The 18,766-nt window shown below is 39.2% G+C and overlaps 1 protein-coding gene and 1 long non-coding RNA gene across 2 annotated transcripts in view; one reads left to right on the top strand and one right to left on the bottom strand.

Moving 5' to 3' along the window:
* IGF2R (insulin like growth factor 2 receptor) overlaps window positions 1-18,766 on the bottom strand; it is a 126,999-nt gene that overhangs the window by 75,738 nt on the left and 32,495 nt on the right. The window contains exons 3-4 of the mRNA XM_075597099.1: window positions 11,852-11,967; window positions 807-905 (exon numbers count right to left, since the gene is read on the bottom strand). Coding sequence (XP_075453214.1) covers window positions 807-905; window positions 11,852-11,967 — 215 coding nt within the window. The remainder of the gene's footprint in view (window positions 1-806; window positions 906-11,851; window positions 11,968-18,766) is intronic.
* Window positions 1,299-8,386, top strand: LOC142493316 (uncharacterized). Its single transcript, XR_012801074.1, has 2 exons — window positions 1,299-1,995; window positions 5,928-8,386. It is a non-coding gene; the product is annotated as an uncharacterized LOC142493316 (long non-coding RNA).

Genomic DNA, 18,766 nt, shown 5'->3' with positions numbered 1-18,766 from the left:
TCCTTTCAACTGCGAATAGTCTTTGTTCTTTTATGATCCACGGTTTGTGTTCTAAGCTACTCCTTTTTATAGCTCTCTGTTTAGTCATCATTGTTTTCTCCAGAGTAATTACATATTATTCTGGTAAAAGCAAAGCAACCAAGATGATCGATAGTTTTTCATTTACAACCCAAAGATGGATTAGCTTTCACAGATAGATTTGCTCTAAAAGTGAAATGAAAGGGGGTGGTTGACCAGTGTTGAAGGTGCGATCCCACAGTCTGCCTGTTGAATTTCTTAGGGGGCCTCTGGATGTGGACCGTAAGTGTTTTTATTATTACCCCACCCCGAACTTAGAACCAATCAAGTTAAAGGGATATGGGGTGGAGGGGGGGAGGCCTGTACAGGCACTGTGTAATCAGCAAGTGAGTGCCAGAGCCCCTAATAATGTGGTGGCAACATCATGGAATCCCCAAAGATTAAAATGCAATCCATGCTGCATTTTTTTTTTTAAGGTTGTTTTCTTTAAAATTTGAAGCAGATCACGAGCTGAATCATTGTGCTACATCACACAATCCTAATGAAAATGAACGAGTACAGTAATATTTTCATACATACAGTAAGAATTTTAGTAGCCAGGTGATTAGAGGGAAAACCTCAAAAGCCCATTAGGTCTAATCTGTTTAGTAATGATCTTTTTTCAGTTTATATACATTTTATATGCACTGTTATAATTTGTTTTATGTTTGCATTATTTAATTTTCATTTTATTATTGGCTTTGCTATTAGCGAATCAAAATATGAGTAAATAAAATCACATCAATTACCTCTTTTGTAGCTCTAAATACGTCCTTCTTGCAAGCAGTGAATGTTCTCCATTCAAAGTAATGTACACATTCTGTTGACGTCACAAACTCAGGCGTTCCCTAAAGTGCAGAAATGACAATTCAAGTACAAATACGTTCTATTAGGGTCAGAGGCTTTCCTTACTGAGTTTCTCCTTCTCCATGTTGATAAAAATAAATGTCATTGTCCTTGGCTTATTTTATAGAGCCATATATTAATATCTCTCTTAATTTTAGTATTACACGGTGGTAATATTTAGTCTCATTGGGAGCGTCATGTGTGACGGAATGTATTAATATGTCTCGCGTGCCAGTAAGTACTACTGAACTGAAGTTATGAATTTATTTACAGTGTATATGGAATTTTGGAATCTGTTCTGAAAACTGCAAACTCCCTCTGTTCTGGTAATGAGCAGGAAGGACATCTTGCTAGAATTTACATAGCATGGTTGAAAATGTGCATATAAGGGGGGGACTCCATTTTGATTGCTGGATAACCATTTTTCTATAACTATTCTGTACTAACATTTAAGTCTCAGGAACTAACCACATGCTATACGCCATACGTAATTGTGCTGTCCAGGCAGTCTGAGAAAGTGACCTGACCTATCACCTACTTATCACTAGCTGAACTGTATTTGTTCAGACTTATTTTTTGCCCTGTAGAAACAGGAACTTCTTCCCAGCCATATTGAGCATGAGTTACACAAGAATGCATTACTCAACATACAGTACTGTCCTAAAGACTGACATTTTCTTTAACTGTCTCCAAGTTCGGTATTAAGGCCCCTTCCCAGACTATAAACTGTCTATGCTGTCTAACTGTTATTTTGCTGAGATAGACAGACTGTAAATTAAAAGGGGAAGTATGTTCTCATATGTGTGTTTTTTCTATGCTCAAGTTTGCTATATAAACTGGCTGTATACCCTTCAATAAACAGGAGAACAGTTTTTTGACAAAGCTTCACTGTCTGACTCAATTACTGCTCTCCTCCGAGCTCGTCCACCATTTTGTTTTCCCAGATCATCAGCGCTATAAGAGTGGGGTAAATCCTCCGGAGGTTGGAAGTCGTCCTGAGTCGGCAGACGGTGTATTTTCACGCTAAGACGTTGGAGAATACAAGGGCACATTTTCATGGTGTCGGAAGTTGGGAAAGAAGCCACATTCGGGGTAAGCATACAAGATATATATTTTATCTGTATATTATCCGTCTGTGTCTTCTTGCCCAAAGAGCCCATAAGGTTTTAAAGTTTAGAAGTTTTTTTAGAGTTACCGCTGCACCGGATGATCCAAGGTTAAGGAAAAACCATAGAGACACTTGAGTAAAGGACTCAAAGTGAAGTCAGGATTACATGAATCCTTGACGGAAGTATATACACAGGGTTATAGTCCCTGTTGAGAGATAGGAACAAGCGATATAGTTGGGTATCTGCTTGAAAAACTCTTAAAGTGTCTGTGGGAAAAGTGTATTTTTTTTAAGGGGGGAGGAGGATTGTAAGGGATTTTTAAGGGATTTTTTCTTTTTTCTGTATTATTGTGCATGGGCATGTCGTTATATATATAAAATAAGATATATAAGACATATAAAGTGCTAAGTATATATAAGTGCATAAGTATATAAGTGCTGAGTATATAAGTGCTAAGTATATAAGTGCTAAGTATATAAGTGCATGATATCACGCTGTGTTGCTCATATATTTTTACAGTGCAGTGCTTGCTTGATTTTGGTTATTTTAATCAAGTGTGTATTGTATTGTCTAAATGATGGGAAGGTAGTTTTGCCGCATTTCATATGACAATGATAAAAGGATTATGTTTGGGTGGAGATCCTGAATGGCTATGGTTTCAGCCTGATCCCGAGTGGGACATGCATTATATGGCATTATGTGGCCGCATTTGGGTAAAAGTTGCACCTCACATTGATGAGGCTAAACAAAATAATACCCCAAAATTTGAGGAGCCAATTTGGCCACCCCCGCCTGATAATCTCACTACAATGTATTCCCAAGCCCCTAATGCACCCCCACAGGAGTTTTTTCCTCCAGATATTTTACCCCCAACACCGCCGCCTTCTGTGATGTTACAAATACCCCCGTATAGTCCTATCACACCTGTGCCACTATTTTCCAAGTTTTGATCCTAACATGTTGGCAGCGTTATCACACTATGCTGCAAGTCATCACCCCAAACCTCCTGCATCCGTACGCAGGGAGGAGAGTAATGGCATTTGCCCACAGCCCTCTCTACCCACCTATGTGGAGTTGAGAGACGATGCAGAATCAGAGGTGGCACACCTATCTGAATCTGAGCATCATAAGTCGTCCTGTAAAGAAAGCCCAAACAGAAAGCTTCCCAATGCCGTAAGCTCCACAAAAGTTTCATCTCTCGTTTCACCCCCTGTCTCCAGGGAGAGTGAATGGGAAGACGATACTTCAGATTCGTCTCATTCCGATATACCATCACCCCGTAACCAATTGCCTTTAAGGAAACTTAAAGAAACCACTGCTTCAGCAGGTTCTGTAACGTCTGAGTCATCTGCAGGAGCCAGCAATCATAGAGTTAAGGATTTTTGTGCTTCTGTAAGGGAACTAGCTGAGGAATTTAAAGAGGTATTGACTGATTCATGTGCTTTAACATTAACTCCCGCACATAGTAATGCCAAACCTGTCCTAGTTACACCGCAATCATCTGTTTTCATACCTAAAAATACTACTAGGAACAATTTGATTCGCACTGCTAAAAAAACGCGAATATGAATCATTGTTAGCTGACACACAGGATTGTGCTGAAGCAGAGGTTGATTTTAGCATTATTAAAACTGATAAGGAATATGCTGCAGCCTGTGTCAAAATTGCATCTTTTAAGTGCTGTCAACTGAATTTTTTTTTATATATATAACTCTCAAAATGGAGTATGCATATTTGCCCCCTGCCCCTATGGCATCGGGACAATTACCATTTCCATAGGTAGCCCCAATTTACCCCAGTGTCCCTGTTCTAAAAAAAAAAAAACCCTGATCCCTTAACCTTTCCTAGGTCACAGGCTCTGAGGCAGTCTCCGATAAAGAAGTTCTTATGGCTTCATGGGGAACCCGAAGCAATAGGCTCCCTAGACCACTCCCTATTGATATGCCTGCCAGGCAGATCGGTACGGATGGGGAAGAGACGGACTCTAGGCAGGAATTAACCCCTGTCAGGGACCGTTCATGGGACAGGGAAAAGTCACAGGATGAATCAGAATCAGATACTGACACTGTGGCACAGGCATATGCAGGTCTGTCAAACAACGCTAAAAAAAAAAAAAAAAAAATGAGGAAGGAAAAAAAAATAAAAATGTGTTATAACTCCAAACTGCTGTATTTATATTTAACATAACGTAAGAAGGAAAAAAAAAAAAAGAGCAGAGAAGCTAAGAAAGCAAGGGAAAAGAAAGGACAGGAAGTGCTATGATTGTAAAGAGACAAGATATTTTTCCAGTAATTGCAAACCAGCCCCTAAGAAGGGAACCAGAGAAATTTTTTTAGTAGAATATTTTTGTCTAAATTCAGACGGGTCTATCCCGCCGGTATTGAGATTCTCAAGTATTGTAAATCTTAGTGGAAAATATGTTTTGTGTGTAAATTCAAGGTAGGAAAATTAGTTTTTCCCCAGAATGTTTTATTAAATTTTATAAATATGTTAAAAAGGTTGATTAAGTAATCCCTGTGTGCTTGTATAAACTGAGTGAATCCTAACTATGTGAAAGTTTTATGTGCATTGAATAATATGAATGTCGGTTTATTGTATATATACAATTTTATCTAGGTACTTGCAATTGTTTCTGAAATAAGAACATAATTAATTGCTCATGTTAAGTGTAAATTTTAAAGGTAAGAAACACCCGCACTATAACACAAACTAATCAATAATGGGAAAGGGAGAGTTTGACTGGTTATAGAGAAAAGGACAAAAAGATGGGCAAATGTAAGAAAAAAAAAAAAAATATATAATTCAGCCCAGTCACTGGTATATTTTGAGGATTTATTCGTTCTGGCCAGACGATGATTTCTTAAAAACCAGAAAGACATCCTTTTCCAACTTCTCTATTTCCATGTCGAGAGAGAGAGGGAGAGAGAGAATCAGAATAGCAGCCCAGACAATCTAAAATAATTAGCCCCCCTTCTCCAGTTGAAAAAAATGTGCGGAGATACATTTGAGACACGAAAGTTAACCGAAGCTTTGTAGCTACAAATTAGGTTTAACTGTTTTATTAATATAGTTTGCGAGCAGGATCAAACAGTTTTGCATTGCCTTGTCTTGGTAATTTTTGTTGTATTATTTTTGTTTCTTTTGTGTGTCACATTTTATTCTGTTATCAGGCCGTGTGAGGAGCTGCATTTTTAGATGTCCCAAATTATATTATAATGTAATTAACAGTTTTTTTTTTTTTTTTTCTTATCTATTTTGTTCCAAGGTTTTGGCAGGATGCCCAGAAAGCTATTTCAAGCTTGTTCCAATCCGAGGAAAAAAAAAAAAAAAAAATGTTTTTAAATCTGTGTCTATAATTTCTTATATTACAGGATGTTTCTGTCAGAAGACAATAGTTGCTTATATTTATATTCAGTAGTGCTTTCAGTGTTTTTAATGCAAATTTTATACCCAAAGGATTCAAGTTAGTTTAGCTACAGATCAAACAACAATAGTTAGTTATAGTTTTTAATGCTGTTATCCTTTCTGTAATATTGTTCATAGATAAAATTATGTGAACAAAGGAGGGGTATTATTGCTGTTTATCATATAGCTGTCTATGCCCAGAAGTTAGATGGTTTAGTGCCCGGGATGAACGAAATCTGAAAGTATTATTATTATTATTTTTAAGAATAATGCTGAGTGCCTTTTAAGGTTGGCAGTGTGCTCGGCACTTTTCAAAGAAATTATATTACAAGTAATTAGTTTGGAGTTCTATACAAAATTATTTTAGTCATTTTTTTCTTTTGGTTTGGCAATAGCTGAGGCACCAATTTGAATGAATTTAGATTGTAGCAAAGTCAAGACCACAGTGACTGTTTAGTAAAACAATTAGTAAGTATTGTATGCAACTAATATATTTTTGAGTCTCTCTAGGCACATGTCAAAGTTGAAAGTGCACCTACGAGAGATGGGTTAATGGTCAAGCATTTCCTACGCAAGAACGTTCTTCATCCCAGATGAAAAGGCGCTACTACTACTATTAAAAGTACTACTCGTCACCATTACAGCAAATAAAATGGCAGAGGTCTCTTTTTGGATCCACGTTACGCATATGAAACTTATCCCAGCACCACCCACAGTTGCTTCAATCTACACCGTATCCAAAGTGGAAAAGCCTAGAGACACAGCCAAAATTCCAGGCCTCAACATATGAACTTTGAACTTTTTAATAATCTTTTTTCTTTACAGGTTTTGTTATTTTAATTATAAATGTATAGTCTATTAGGTTTGTGTAAATAGTGTGCACACAAAGACGATAGGGTAGGAACAGGTATATTTTGTTTAGTAATTGTTATTTTGTTTTTATTGATTTGTGTATAGCATATATGCACACCTTTTGTCACACAATGGAATCCTAGTAAACAAAGCCCATATTTTATGTATAATATAACCCAATATACTATCTATATTCAATATGTTGCACCCCAGGGAAAATAAGTGTTATATTTAACCCCTTGAGAAAAAGACAATATGATATAAGACATTTGTAGAACCATCTATAAGAAATTGGTTATGAAGGGTGTAGAAATAAGAGTTTGCCCTAGGGAAGTTATTGACTCTGTGATAGGAGGACAGATAGAATATTACCCTGCAACTAGAATAGTTTATGTTATTTGGGGAAAATAGTCCAGTGTTTAAAGGTAGAGATGACGGATGGGATTTGTTGGGACTTGGTGGTTGGATTAGTTCTCTGGAAGCGAAGCTATTGGATGCTTTTGTGTGTGTGTCTGTCCTACTCATCACTCTCTATGTATGTGTCATATGCAGTAAACTTTGATCCAGAAGTGCGTTGCACCCCCACCGACGCTATGCCTCTTTTCGGTGATGTCAGCAGTCCCCCAGAAGAAGAGACCGAGAAGAAATCAACTGTGCCGATATAATGGCCGAAAAAGAATGACAAGGCACAATTTGACAATCTCTTGGTCCAGCAGGACTATGCAATGGTTAACTGTTCTTTAAATAGACTGTCTCTAAAGAATAAGAGGGGACTAAGAAGATTGGATATGAGGCTATGAGGAAAGTGGGAGGTCACCCAGAGGCGTGTGTCAGCCACAAGGAAAGGATCATAAGTCAGCCATTTTTTACCATAGCAGCCATTTTTCTGTTTTGCCATTCTGAATAAATGCAGTATGAAAGATGCGTGCAAGATGGATATTTGTGCAATCGCTCCCGGTAGAAATTAGCCCCCACCAATTTTCACAAATTTTAGCCGCCATAATGTGCTAGTAGTTACAGAAGATCAGTGTGAATAGTAATTTAGAAATTGGTAATAGTTTTTGTAGTAATAGTCAACCTGGTAAACAGAAAAGATATCATACCAGCCACACCGATATATATCTCTCTACAAACAAGAACTCCTGTGGCCATATATATATATATATATTTTTTTTTTTTTTTTCTTCGGACCCCCAAAACCTGCGCCACTACTTCAGTACGACAAAGTATATCAACAATATCAAAAACAATATAGTAGTTGTTAGGTTATGGACCCACGACAAAATGAGGGAAAGAGAATTGTTATGGGACTGATATTTATCGTTTGCATATTTGTAGTATTAGTTGTTATTATTTCATGTTACAAATTTATGTGTTTATCTTTATGTAAAATGATTATGCCTTTTGGTAAGTCAGTTGATCACACATATGCATCACTGAACGTTAATGCCCCCATTCACAATTTCCCAAATATGATACATGACTCTGAATATACTGCCACTAGAGTCCAGATACCTTTGATGGATTATGATAATATTCAAATCCAATACGAGACCCCCATATCCTAGAGGTTAATTGTCATTTAGTCATGACAAAAGGGGGGATTGAAAATGTGCATATAAGGGGGGGACTCCATTTTGATTGCTGGATAACCATTTTTCTATAACTATTCTGTACTAACATTTAAGTCTCAGGAACTAACCACATGCTATACGCCATACGTAATTGTGCTGTCCAGGCAGTCTGAGAAAGTGACCTGACCTATCACCTACTTATCACTAGCTGAACTGTATTTGTTCAGACTTATTTTTTGCCCTGTAGAAACAGGAACTTCTTCCCAGCCATATTGAGCATGAGTTACACAAGAATGCATTACTCAACATACAGTACTGTCCTAAAGACTGACATTTTCTTTAACTGTCTCCAAGTTCGGTATTAAGGCCCCTTCCCAGACTATAAACTGTCTATGCTGTCTAACTGTTATTTTGCTGAGATAGACAGACTGTAAATTAAAAGGGGAAGTATGTTCTCATATGTGTGTTTTTTCTATGCTCAAGTTTGCTATATAAACTGGCTGTATACCCTTCAATAAACAGGAGAACAGTTTTTTGACAAAGCTTCACTGTCTGACTCAATTACTGCTCTCCTCCGAGCTCGTCCACCATTTTGTTTTCCCAGATCATCAGCGCTATAAGAGTGGGGTAAATCCTCCGGAGGTTGGAAGTCGTCCTGAGTCGGCAGACGGTGTATTTTCACGCTAAGACGTTGGAGAATACAAGGGCACATTTTCAATGTATTAATATGTCTCGCGTGCCAGTAAGTACTACTGAACTGAAGTTATGAATTTATTTACAGTGTATATGGAATTTTGGAATCTGTTCTGAAAACTGCAAACTCCCTCTGTTCTGGTAATGAGCAGGAAGGACATCTTGCTAGAATTTACATAGCATGGTGATCAAAGGTTAAATTGCCCAATTGTTTATGCTGGGCCCAGGGACCAAAGGAACTGAATTTTTAAGTGTGATACTTCGCAAGTCCAAAATCTGCTTCAAAGACTTTTGCTAGCCTTTTCGGCATCTAGGGTTAAGAGATGAGTTTGACATGGTATTTAAGTCAGAGTCACCCCTTACTCAAATGTCTTTTCATGTCCTCATGCAAAGTCTTCATGCATGAGTCTTCATTCATGAGCTGCAAGTCTTGCTGTGAAGTCAACTGAAATATGGAAGAAATGGCCCATCCTGTATCCTGATGGCTTTCTTGTCATAATCTTTAAGTAAGTGTCTATATTTGCCTGTTATTTGTATATCTCGTGTGTTCACCTTTATCAAGGAATAAATTATATTTTATCATATCTAAGTCTCGTACCAGTTCAACCCAGTTATATATATTTTGGTGTGTATTATTAATAGCCTGTCGCAAAGCTCCCGTCACAGGTAAGTTTTTACGGTCTAATATCTTTCAGTGAAAAAGCCGTCATTCCTCCAAGCTCTGTTCTGTGTGTGCAATGTAATTATGAAGCCATCATCAACCGAACCATAAGTACAATAAGTAGTTGATATCCAGTGTTCCCGGAGAAATACACAGCATATATATTGTGATATAGTCCCAGGATATTAGGCTGATTTCAGTCCTATTTAGATCAGAAAATGCAACCACAGTATAAATGTGATCCATCCCACAGCTTCACAATAGCTGAAGTTGGTGGATGGGAAATGCAGACCAGAGTTTACAGTTGTTCTAATTTCCCTCACCTGCTATTCTAATTGGGGCAGGTACTATTGGCAGTTTGGTTTGCTGCTCTGCCTCTCTCCGAGAGCCTGGGGGCTGGGGCCTGGCTGCTCCCAGAAGCCAAAACAGTGGAGGACACCCCCTTCAAGGTAACAAAAACCCTCCTTATGAATTATGTAACCGATTATAAATGTGCTGTATTTTGTATAGTTGGAAAGCAGATGAGCCGCCAAACCCTAGAGAGGGAAGTCTCTGTCTAGAAAGTGCTCTGATTGAGCAGCGCTTAGTTTTGATGTATTTCTATGCGTGTTGCAGTCCCCTGCAGAGACAGGCAGAGAGGCCTGAATAACTCAAAAGTATTGCAGTTAAAGTCCCCTGCTGGGACGGAATAAAGCAGGCCGAAGCCTGAATAATACAATATTGTGCTATGTATTATCTATTTGTTTACCCGAAAGACAGTGGTATAGAGCCCGGAGAAACAGCAAAATAAGGAACGTGTATACACACACACACACACACACACACACACACACACACGTGTGTGTGTGTGAAAAAGAAAGTACACCCTCTTTGAATTCTATGGTATTACATATCAGGACATAATAACAATCATCTGTTCCTTAGCAGGTCTTAAAATTAGGTAAATACAACCTCAGATGAACAACAACACATGACATATTACACCGTGTCATGATTTTTTAAACAAAAATAAAGCTAAAATGGAGAAGCCATGTGTGAAAAACTATGTATACCTTATGATTCAATAGCTTGAAGAACCGCCTTTAGCAGCAATAACTTGAAGTAATCGTTTTCTGTATGACTTTATCAGTCTCTCACATCGTTGTGGAGGAATTTTGGCCCACTCTTCTTTACAACGCTGCTTCAGTTCATTGTGGTTTGTGGGCATTTGTTTATGCACAGCTCTCTTAAGGTCCAGCCACAGCATTTCAATCGGGTTGAGGTCTGGACTTTGACTCGGCCATTGCAACACCTTGATTCTTTTCTTTTTCAGCTATTCTGTTGTAGAATTGCTGGTGTGCTTGGGATCATTGTCCTGTTGCATGACACAATTTCGGCCAAGCTTTAGCTGTCGGACAGATGGCCTCACATTTGACTCTAGAATACTTTGGTATACAGATGAGTTTATGGTCGACTCAATGACTGCAAGGTTCCCAGGTCCCGTGGCTGCAAAGCAAGCCCAAATCATCCCCCCTCCACCACCGTGCTTGATAGTTGGTATGAGGTGCTTGTGCTGACATGCTGTGTTTGGTTTTCGCCAAACATGGCGCTGTGCATTATGGCCAAACATCTCCACTTCGGTCTCGTCTGTCCAAAGGACATTGTTCAAAAGTCTTGTGGTTTGTTCAGATGCAACTTTGCAAACCTAAGCCATGCTGCTATGTTCTTTTAGAGAGAAGAGGCTTTCTCCTGGCAATCCTTCTAAACAACCCATACTTGTACAGTCTTTTTCTAATTGTACTGTCATGAACTTTAACATTTAACATGCTAACTGAGGCCTAGAGTCGAGATGTAACTCTTGGGTTTTTTGCAATTTCTCTGAGCATTGCACGGTCTGACCTTGGGGTGAATTTGCTGGGACGTCCACTCCTGGGAAGATTGGCAACTGTCTTGAATGTTTTCCACTTTTGAATAATCTTTCTCACTGTAGAATGATGGACTTTAAATTGCTTGGCAAATGGCCTTATAACCCTTCACAGATTGATAGGCAGCATTAATTAAGATCATTGCTGATGACTTTCCTCCTTGGCATTGTGTTAACACACACCTGAATGCTCCAGACCAGCAAATTGCTAAAACGTCGGCTTTTAAAGAGGTGGTCACACTTGCTGATGATCAATTAATCAAGGGCATTTGATTAGCAGCACCTATCTGCTACTTAGCACCTTAATTCCTATGGAAGCAGTAAGGGTGTACTTAGTTTTTCACACATAGCTTCTCCATTTTGGCTTTATTTTTGTTAAATAAATCATGACACGGTGTAATATGTCATGTGTTGTTGTTCATCTGAGGTTGTATTTACCTAATTTTAAGACCTGCTAAGGAACAGATTTTTATTTATAAAATATTTTTACCAGGAAGTAATACATTGAGAGTTACCTCTTGTTTTCAAGTATGTCCTGATTGTTATGTCCTGATATGTAATACCATAGAATTCAAAGAGGGTGTACTTTCTTTTTAGACACGTATGTATATATGTATATATACATATATATACACTCACATACAGTGGTGTGAAAAAGAAAGTACACCCTCTCTGAATTCTATGCTTTTACATATCAGGACATAACAATCATCTGTTCCTTAGCAGGAAAATTAGGTAAATTCAGACTGACCAATGTTTTCCCGCAGATTAAATTGATGCTGCTTTGTATGTGGTGCTCGGAGCCTGGACATTTCTTGGTAGTGTTAAACACAAGTACATTGCTGCTGCTTTGCACAGACGTATCTCCTGAAAGACAAAACGGCAATATTATTGTACCAAAAGGTGATTGAAACGCGAACAAAAATAACCTTTGCGTAAATTAACCATGTTTCTAAAGAAGTTAATCGTAGTTAGACCGCGCTTATAGTCCTGGCTACGGCGACATGACGTTGTCCGTCGCAGCAGCGTTTTTTGCCTATGGTGTAGGAGACAATGGCTGAACCGCTCACGGCATGCAGCAGTCGCCGAAAAAAATCCATTTTCATTGACTTCAGGGATTTCGGTCGCAGCCGCGCCTACTGTAGGCGCACGTGACGGATTAAAATCAACTTGTTTTGAGGCGGCGCTCCGTCGCCAGGACTATAATCGCGGCCTTAGAGAAATTTTGAAGATGGTTTTTGCTCCTACAACTGAAGGCCAATATTACTTTTGCTTGGTCAATAGTACTAAAGATGCAATAACCAAGCAGCAACAAAAAATTACATTTGTTGGCCTTCCAAGAACAAATGTATTTATAAAAGGTGCTCTTTAAGTCTCCTGGTCAGAAAGCGTATTGCACAGCAGATGCTAATGCCAATTATTGACTATGGAGACATAGTATATGGCTCGGCTCCTCAAACCCACCTTAGCAAACTTGACACCCTCTACAATTCAATTTGTCGTTTTGTTCTCCAATGCAACTATAACACACATCACTGCGATATGCTCAAAGAACTAGATTGGTCATCACTCGAGTCTAGGCGCAAAGTTCACCTTTCCTGTCTTGCCTTTAAATTCTTTATGGGCAAGCTACCCAGCTACCTGAACAAGCTCCTCACCCCTACCACATGCAGCACCTATCACCTGAGATCAGACTCCAAAAAACTATTCATGGTCCCAAGGCTCAACAAAGTATCCGGACGTTCCTCCTTCTCCTTCTGTGCACCCCAAAACTGGAACAACCTACCAGAGACTCTCACATCCACCACCAGCTTAAGTTCTTTCAAATCTAAGGCTGACTCACATTTTAACCTGGTCTGTAACTGTTTCATACGCCCATAATATATATTTTCTTTAACTGTGCATGCAATGTCTTGTATATAATGTATACCCTGTTCATTTATGTAACTGTATTTGTAACCATGTATTATTTGTTTTACTCTGTGCCCAGGACATACTTGAAAACGAGAGGTAACTCTCAATGTATTACTTCCTGGTAAAATATTTTATAAATAAATAAATAATAAATTTTAGCAGGAAGTAATACACAGAGTTACCTCTCGTTTCCAAGTCCTAGGCACCGAGTTTATAACAATACATGGCTACAATAAATGAACAGAGGTTATACATTATATTTACAGACATTTCATGGACAGTTAGCAATAATGTTTTGGGGGAATTATAACAAAGCAACTAAAATATCAGCAAACAGCAGACACCCTTTAGCTGCCACCTTTGGGAAGACTCATGTGGTCTCATATCAAAGAGTCATGATGTGATTGCTTCCAGCTGCTAAAGATCCACCCAGCAAAAATGCAGAGGAAAGGACAAGGTAACAAATTCCAGGTTTTTGGAGCTGCCTCAGTCCTTTTTTGATGAAATTAACCCTGTCCACACTTATTTAGTGGACAGGAGCAGTAAAGGGGGAGCATGGTTCTGGTTTAAAAGAAAACATAGGCGCCTAATCGTTGCTTTTACATTTAAAGGCAGCAGTCTGCGCTCATCACCATTGCTCTTCCCAATGCGATTTTTATCTTAAAATCCGATGCTTCATTCAGTGTATACAGTATTTTAAATATTACATTAAGTGTCTGGGAGATTAAAATGGAGCTCTCCTCCAGAGCCCATTGCAGTTTAAAGATGTGGTAACCTCAGAATCTGGAGATTTAAACAGAAAAATTATTGTCTGCTTACAGTAACTTTTTTTTTCCCCGGAATGCATTCATATGAGAGTGGGTAGGTCGACCAATAAAACTGATTAGAATTAAATCAACTTCTGCAGGTGGGCCATAAAAGGCATCTCCTTTCACCTGCAGTCTTTGGATTTCCGCAAGCAGAAAAACGTACTTTGTGCATTCAACAATAGGGATGGGAATTACCCACTGCCATGAACGGATTCAGGGAAAAGAAAATGACAGTAAGCAGGCTATACATTTTCGCAGTGATCAAGTGTTATTAGGTGATCAAGTAATTCAATTCAATGTGAAATGTGAACATATAATTTAAGTAGATGGGTGATGCTCAAAAAACCTCTGGTGCAGACTTGTTTCCAAAAGTCCTCCTCCACAACAGCTCTCCACAGAACCCAAAGGGAGCAGGGTCAAACCAAAAATGAAAAATAAGTGTGTACTGTTATGACAAAAAGTAAAAGGTGAGTGAAATCTTGGCTCATAAGGTTACTCTACTTACAAGAAGTAGATGTAAATAAAGCCTATCTCCAATATGTGGTTGTGGTATTTCTTTCTTGAAGATGTGTGCTGGTATACCTCAGGATAAAAGAATGGGAATAGACATAGTGCAGATCAAAATATCACATTTATAATAGAACATGTACTCCATGTACTCACATTCTGTACATGTATAAATGGCATATATACAAGTGAGGGACTCTGGTCTGGTCTTCGTGTGTCCAATAGCCCTGTTGGATAGGGCTTAGGAAGGTGTACAGCCACTGATGTGCAGCTGGTCTCTCTCCTCCAGCTCCCCTTGCACTCTCTCCCGGTGTCTGACGTCACGTTCAGTCTGACTCATGTCACATCCGGTGATCCTGATGTGCGTCACTTCCGGTTCTGCGTAATGGGGGAATCAACTGGCAACAAAGGTTTGTCCTGCTGCCTCATTGATATTCTCTTGAGGAAGACACTTGAAGCTTTGAAACGCGTAGAGATTGAGCCTGAGTGGATTCAGTGAGGGGCAGTTGTGCAACTCTTTCAGATAACAGTCTTCTGTTTTAGCATATTTAATGATAGTTCTTGTAATGGCTCAAATGGGGTTCCATTAATACCTGCAGGACAAGTGATCGATCAAAAGAAGGTCTTTGGAATGAGGTTGAACAGGAGGTACGGTCGCTGGTCAAAAGCAGTTGAAGGACCCATCTGTCCTTTATCATCCAAGTCCAAACATAAATGATTATCTTCCTCCAACAAACTGTCGCACTTGCCTTCTTTCAGTAAAGTCTTCCTCTAAATAATGATCCTTATTTCTGGAACCTCAAAAAGGATTTTCTAACCGCCTCTCATAGCCATCGTGGCCGTTCGGTTCTGACGTCTCTGCAAATCGTCATATCCGGTTGAGATCCTGGATAAGAGTACTTGAATATCCTCTCGTGGTAGAAAGAAGCTTCTGCCCCCAACACTTGAGATATCCATACAATCACTTTCCAAACAAAATTCTTCTTCAAATGGTAGCATACACAGATTATTCTTTGTTGAATCTTTTATGCATGGCCACAACCATAACACCCTCCTTGCAGTCAATGAGAGCAATTGACCTCTATGCCAGGCGTACTGCGTCCAAGAATGCTTCTGCCATTTAGTCTGTGGACAATTTTATTTTAGTTAATGCTTTTAAAATCTAATCTTTTTTCACTTTTTTACTAGTGCATCATCAATATTCGAGACCCCACTTGTATTGCTTTTTTTACAAGGCTGTGGCAACCACTGGCTTTCATGCTGCCACAAACTATTTCCTCAAACATTTTCTAGTCTTCTTGCCATCTTGTTCAAAGACATGATGGAGTCAACAATTGTAAGTGTTGTTCTCGTTGCCATCCTCTTAATTGCCGCATTGACGTCTTCATCAGGAAAATGGCACATCTTATGGAATTTTCTTTAAAACAGCCTTTTCTTATCTGGCTGGATCCATTGCGACCATCGTGTCCTTCAAGACCTTGTGGAAGGAAAACACTTCTTTTGTGACCCTCTGAAGTCTATCTTGCCTCCAACTTCCTTCCTCTGGATCCTCCGTTTCCAAAGCCTCTCGAACCACTTTGATCAACGGCACCACAAGGTCAGCGTCGGAGAATGAACCCTCTTCCTATTTATTTATAAAATGTTTTACCAGGAAGTAATACATTGAGAGTTACCTCTCGTTTTCAAGTATGTCCTGGGTATAGAATTAAGACAACTAATACATTGTTACAAATACAGTTATATAAGTGAACAGGGTATACATTATATACAAGACATAGCATGCACAGTTAGAGATAATAAATATTATAGGCGTACAACAGTTATAGACCAAATTAAAATGTGAGACAGCTTTAGTTTTGAAAGAACTTATACTGGTGGTGGCATAGAGTCTCCCTGGTAGAATGTTCCAGTTTTGGGGTGCACGGTAAGGAAGAGGAGAGGTCAGATACTTTGTTGAGCCGTGGGACCATGAACAGTCTTTTGGAGCCAGATCTCAGATGATAAATGCTGCATGTGTTAGGGGTGAGGAGCTTGTTCAGATAGATGGGTATCTTGCCCAGGAAGTATTTGTAGGCAAGACAGTAAAGATGAACTCTGGGCCTAGACTCAAGTGATGACCAATCTAGTTCTTTAAAATTTTTGCAGTGATGTGTGTTGTGGTTGCATTGGAGAACAAAACGGCATATTGAATTGTAGAGGGTATCACGTTTGCCAAGGTGGGTTTGGGGTGCCAAGCCGTATACTATGTCCCCATAGTCGATAATTGACACTAGCATCTGATGTGCGATACGCTTTCTGACCAGCAGACTTAGGGAAGATTTGTTCCTGTAAAGTACACCTAGTTTGGCATAGGTTTTGGATGTCAGGGTATCAATGTGCATCCTGAATGTTAAACGGGAGTCAAACCATATGCCCAAGTATTTAAAAAGAGTAACAGGAGTTAGGGTGGTGTTAGCGTTGGTTCTGATCTGGAGCTCAGTGATGGGAAGCTTTAAAAATTTAGCCTTGGTCCCAAATACACTGTACCATTGCTACAGTCTTGTCAGTGTTTAAAAACAGTTTTTTGGGAAATCCAGTTGAGTCTCAAAAAGTCAGATTGAAGTATGTGTTCAAGGTCAGAGAGGCTATGGCTGTGTGCATATAAGATTGTGTCATGTACATAGATGTGTATTGAAGCTTCCTTACAAGCTGTAGGAAGATCATTGATGAACCACTTCCTTGTCCGAGGAGCTGCAACGCTTCTCTTCTGATAAGATCTGTACCTCTGAACCATCAGAAAAAGCCTCTTATGTAAAGACTCGTCTGTGATCTGGAACATTTTATGTGGTTGCTTACAATTCTCAAAATGGGAGAAAGGTTTCCATTTGATCCAGGACCTGCACCGCTGCCCATTTTATGCAATCCTCAGTTTCTTTCCTTCTAATGCGGTGTTGTCACAGGTTATGCAGCTTTTCCCTTTCTTGATACCACCTTATGGCACAGCACTTCCATTGCCAATTTGGACATCCCTCCATCGGGCAGTCCTCTAGTTGTACTGTTATAACATAAAATCAGTAACTTCCCTGATAATATGCTCCGTCTTTGCTCAAGTGCTCAGCTAGTACTCACCTTTAACTTTGTGCTGACGGCAAATGACGCCACAGGGACATGTCACATGACCCTGCAGCGTCAAATGACGCTGCGTTGCCCAAAGCCAAGGTAAGCGAGTTAGAGGTCTTGCGTGCATCCAGACATTTAATTTAAATGCTTTAGGGAAGAGCGCAGAGCCTCTAACCGCTGCATACCCCCCTCCCCCAAATAAAATATTGTGCCCACCAGTTTGCGCACCCCTGCCTTAGAGTATCAATAAATGAAGGGCAAAAAAAAAAAAGGGGGAGATGTGCCTATGGAAACTCTTCCTGAACACAGTGACCTCCCCAATAAGGGAGTTACCAAAGTAAACCAACACACACACACGTAATCATGTTTATGAACCAAGTGTTCCTCAATGCTTTCTTTAATGTGCTATGTACATATTTGTTTTAGGTTTCCCTGCATTATGTCTCATAATATCTCTGTAAAGCGCTGCATACACTGGCTGGTGCTATATAAATAACATTACAATACAAAAGACACCTATTTCAGGGTAGCTATAAACTTTGCTAGCAAGCACCTGATGTTCTGCAGCAATAAAAAGAAGGAATACTCGTGATGTTCTAAAAGTATTACGCAAACAGGATACTAGACCAATGTCTATTATTTAGTTACTGATAGAAGTGGATGAGGAAAGAGCATTGCATCTGTGCATCATATACTTTTTATACTGCACTATGGTGTCCAAACCCTGTCACCTGCCCAACTGTCAAACAACTACATTTAAATAGGCTATCGAGTGTGTCTTCCAGCACCAATGGTGTCTTGTGGAATAGAGCCACTTGGTAAATACAGTATGAGCCGTTTGTCTCCCTTCAGTCAAAAATTACAATAATAAATCACCCAGATTTAACCCCTTAAACATGTTCTTGCTATTGGCTCAATTTTTCCCTAGGAAGGACGCACATATAAGCAGAGTGACAAGGCTTTCTAGGGTGCCACAGACCATCTCAGAAATCAAGGAAAAACACAGCAAAAGTAATTAAGCCATAAAGATTCAGTCATGGTAATGCATAGGGTAAAATACATTTATACTAACATGCCATACCTAGTGATCTTCCTTGAGGCATCGTCTAATCCAAGAAGACACTGACAACTGTGACACATGATTTTCATATGAGATTAATATAAAACAATATTGTTTATTTGTCCATCCCAAAAAATAAACTGCTTTAAAACAGCAACCCCCTTCCCTAGAAACCAATATGAGTTTAACGTGTTTAATATTCATTATCCTGCATTTCTTAGTTTTCTTTTTTTCATGTTAAACAAAATCCCGATTTCGCTCTCGATTCTGACGTAAC

Source organism: Ascaphus truei, chromosome 4 (genome assembly GCF_040206685.1).
Source record: "Ascaphus truei isolate aAscTru1 chromosome 4, aAscTru1.hap1, whole genome shotgun sequence".
NCBI lineage: Eukaryota > Metazoa > Chordata > Amphibia > Anura > Ascaphidae > Ascaphus > Ascaphus truei.
This window is presented reverse-complemented; position numbering and strand designations above follow the sequence as displayed.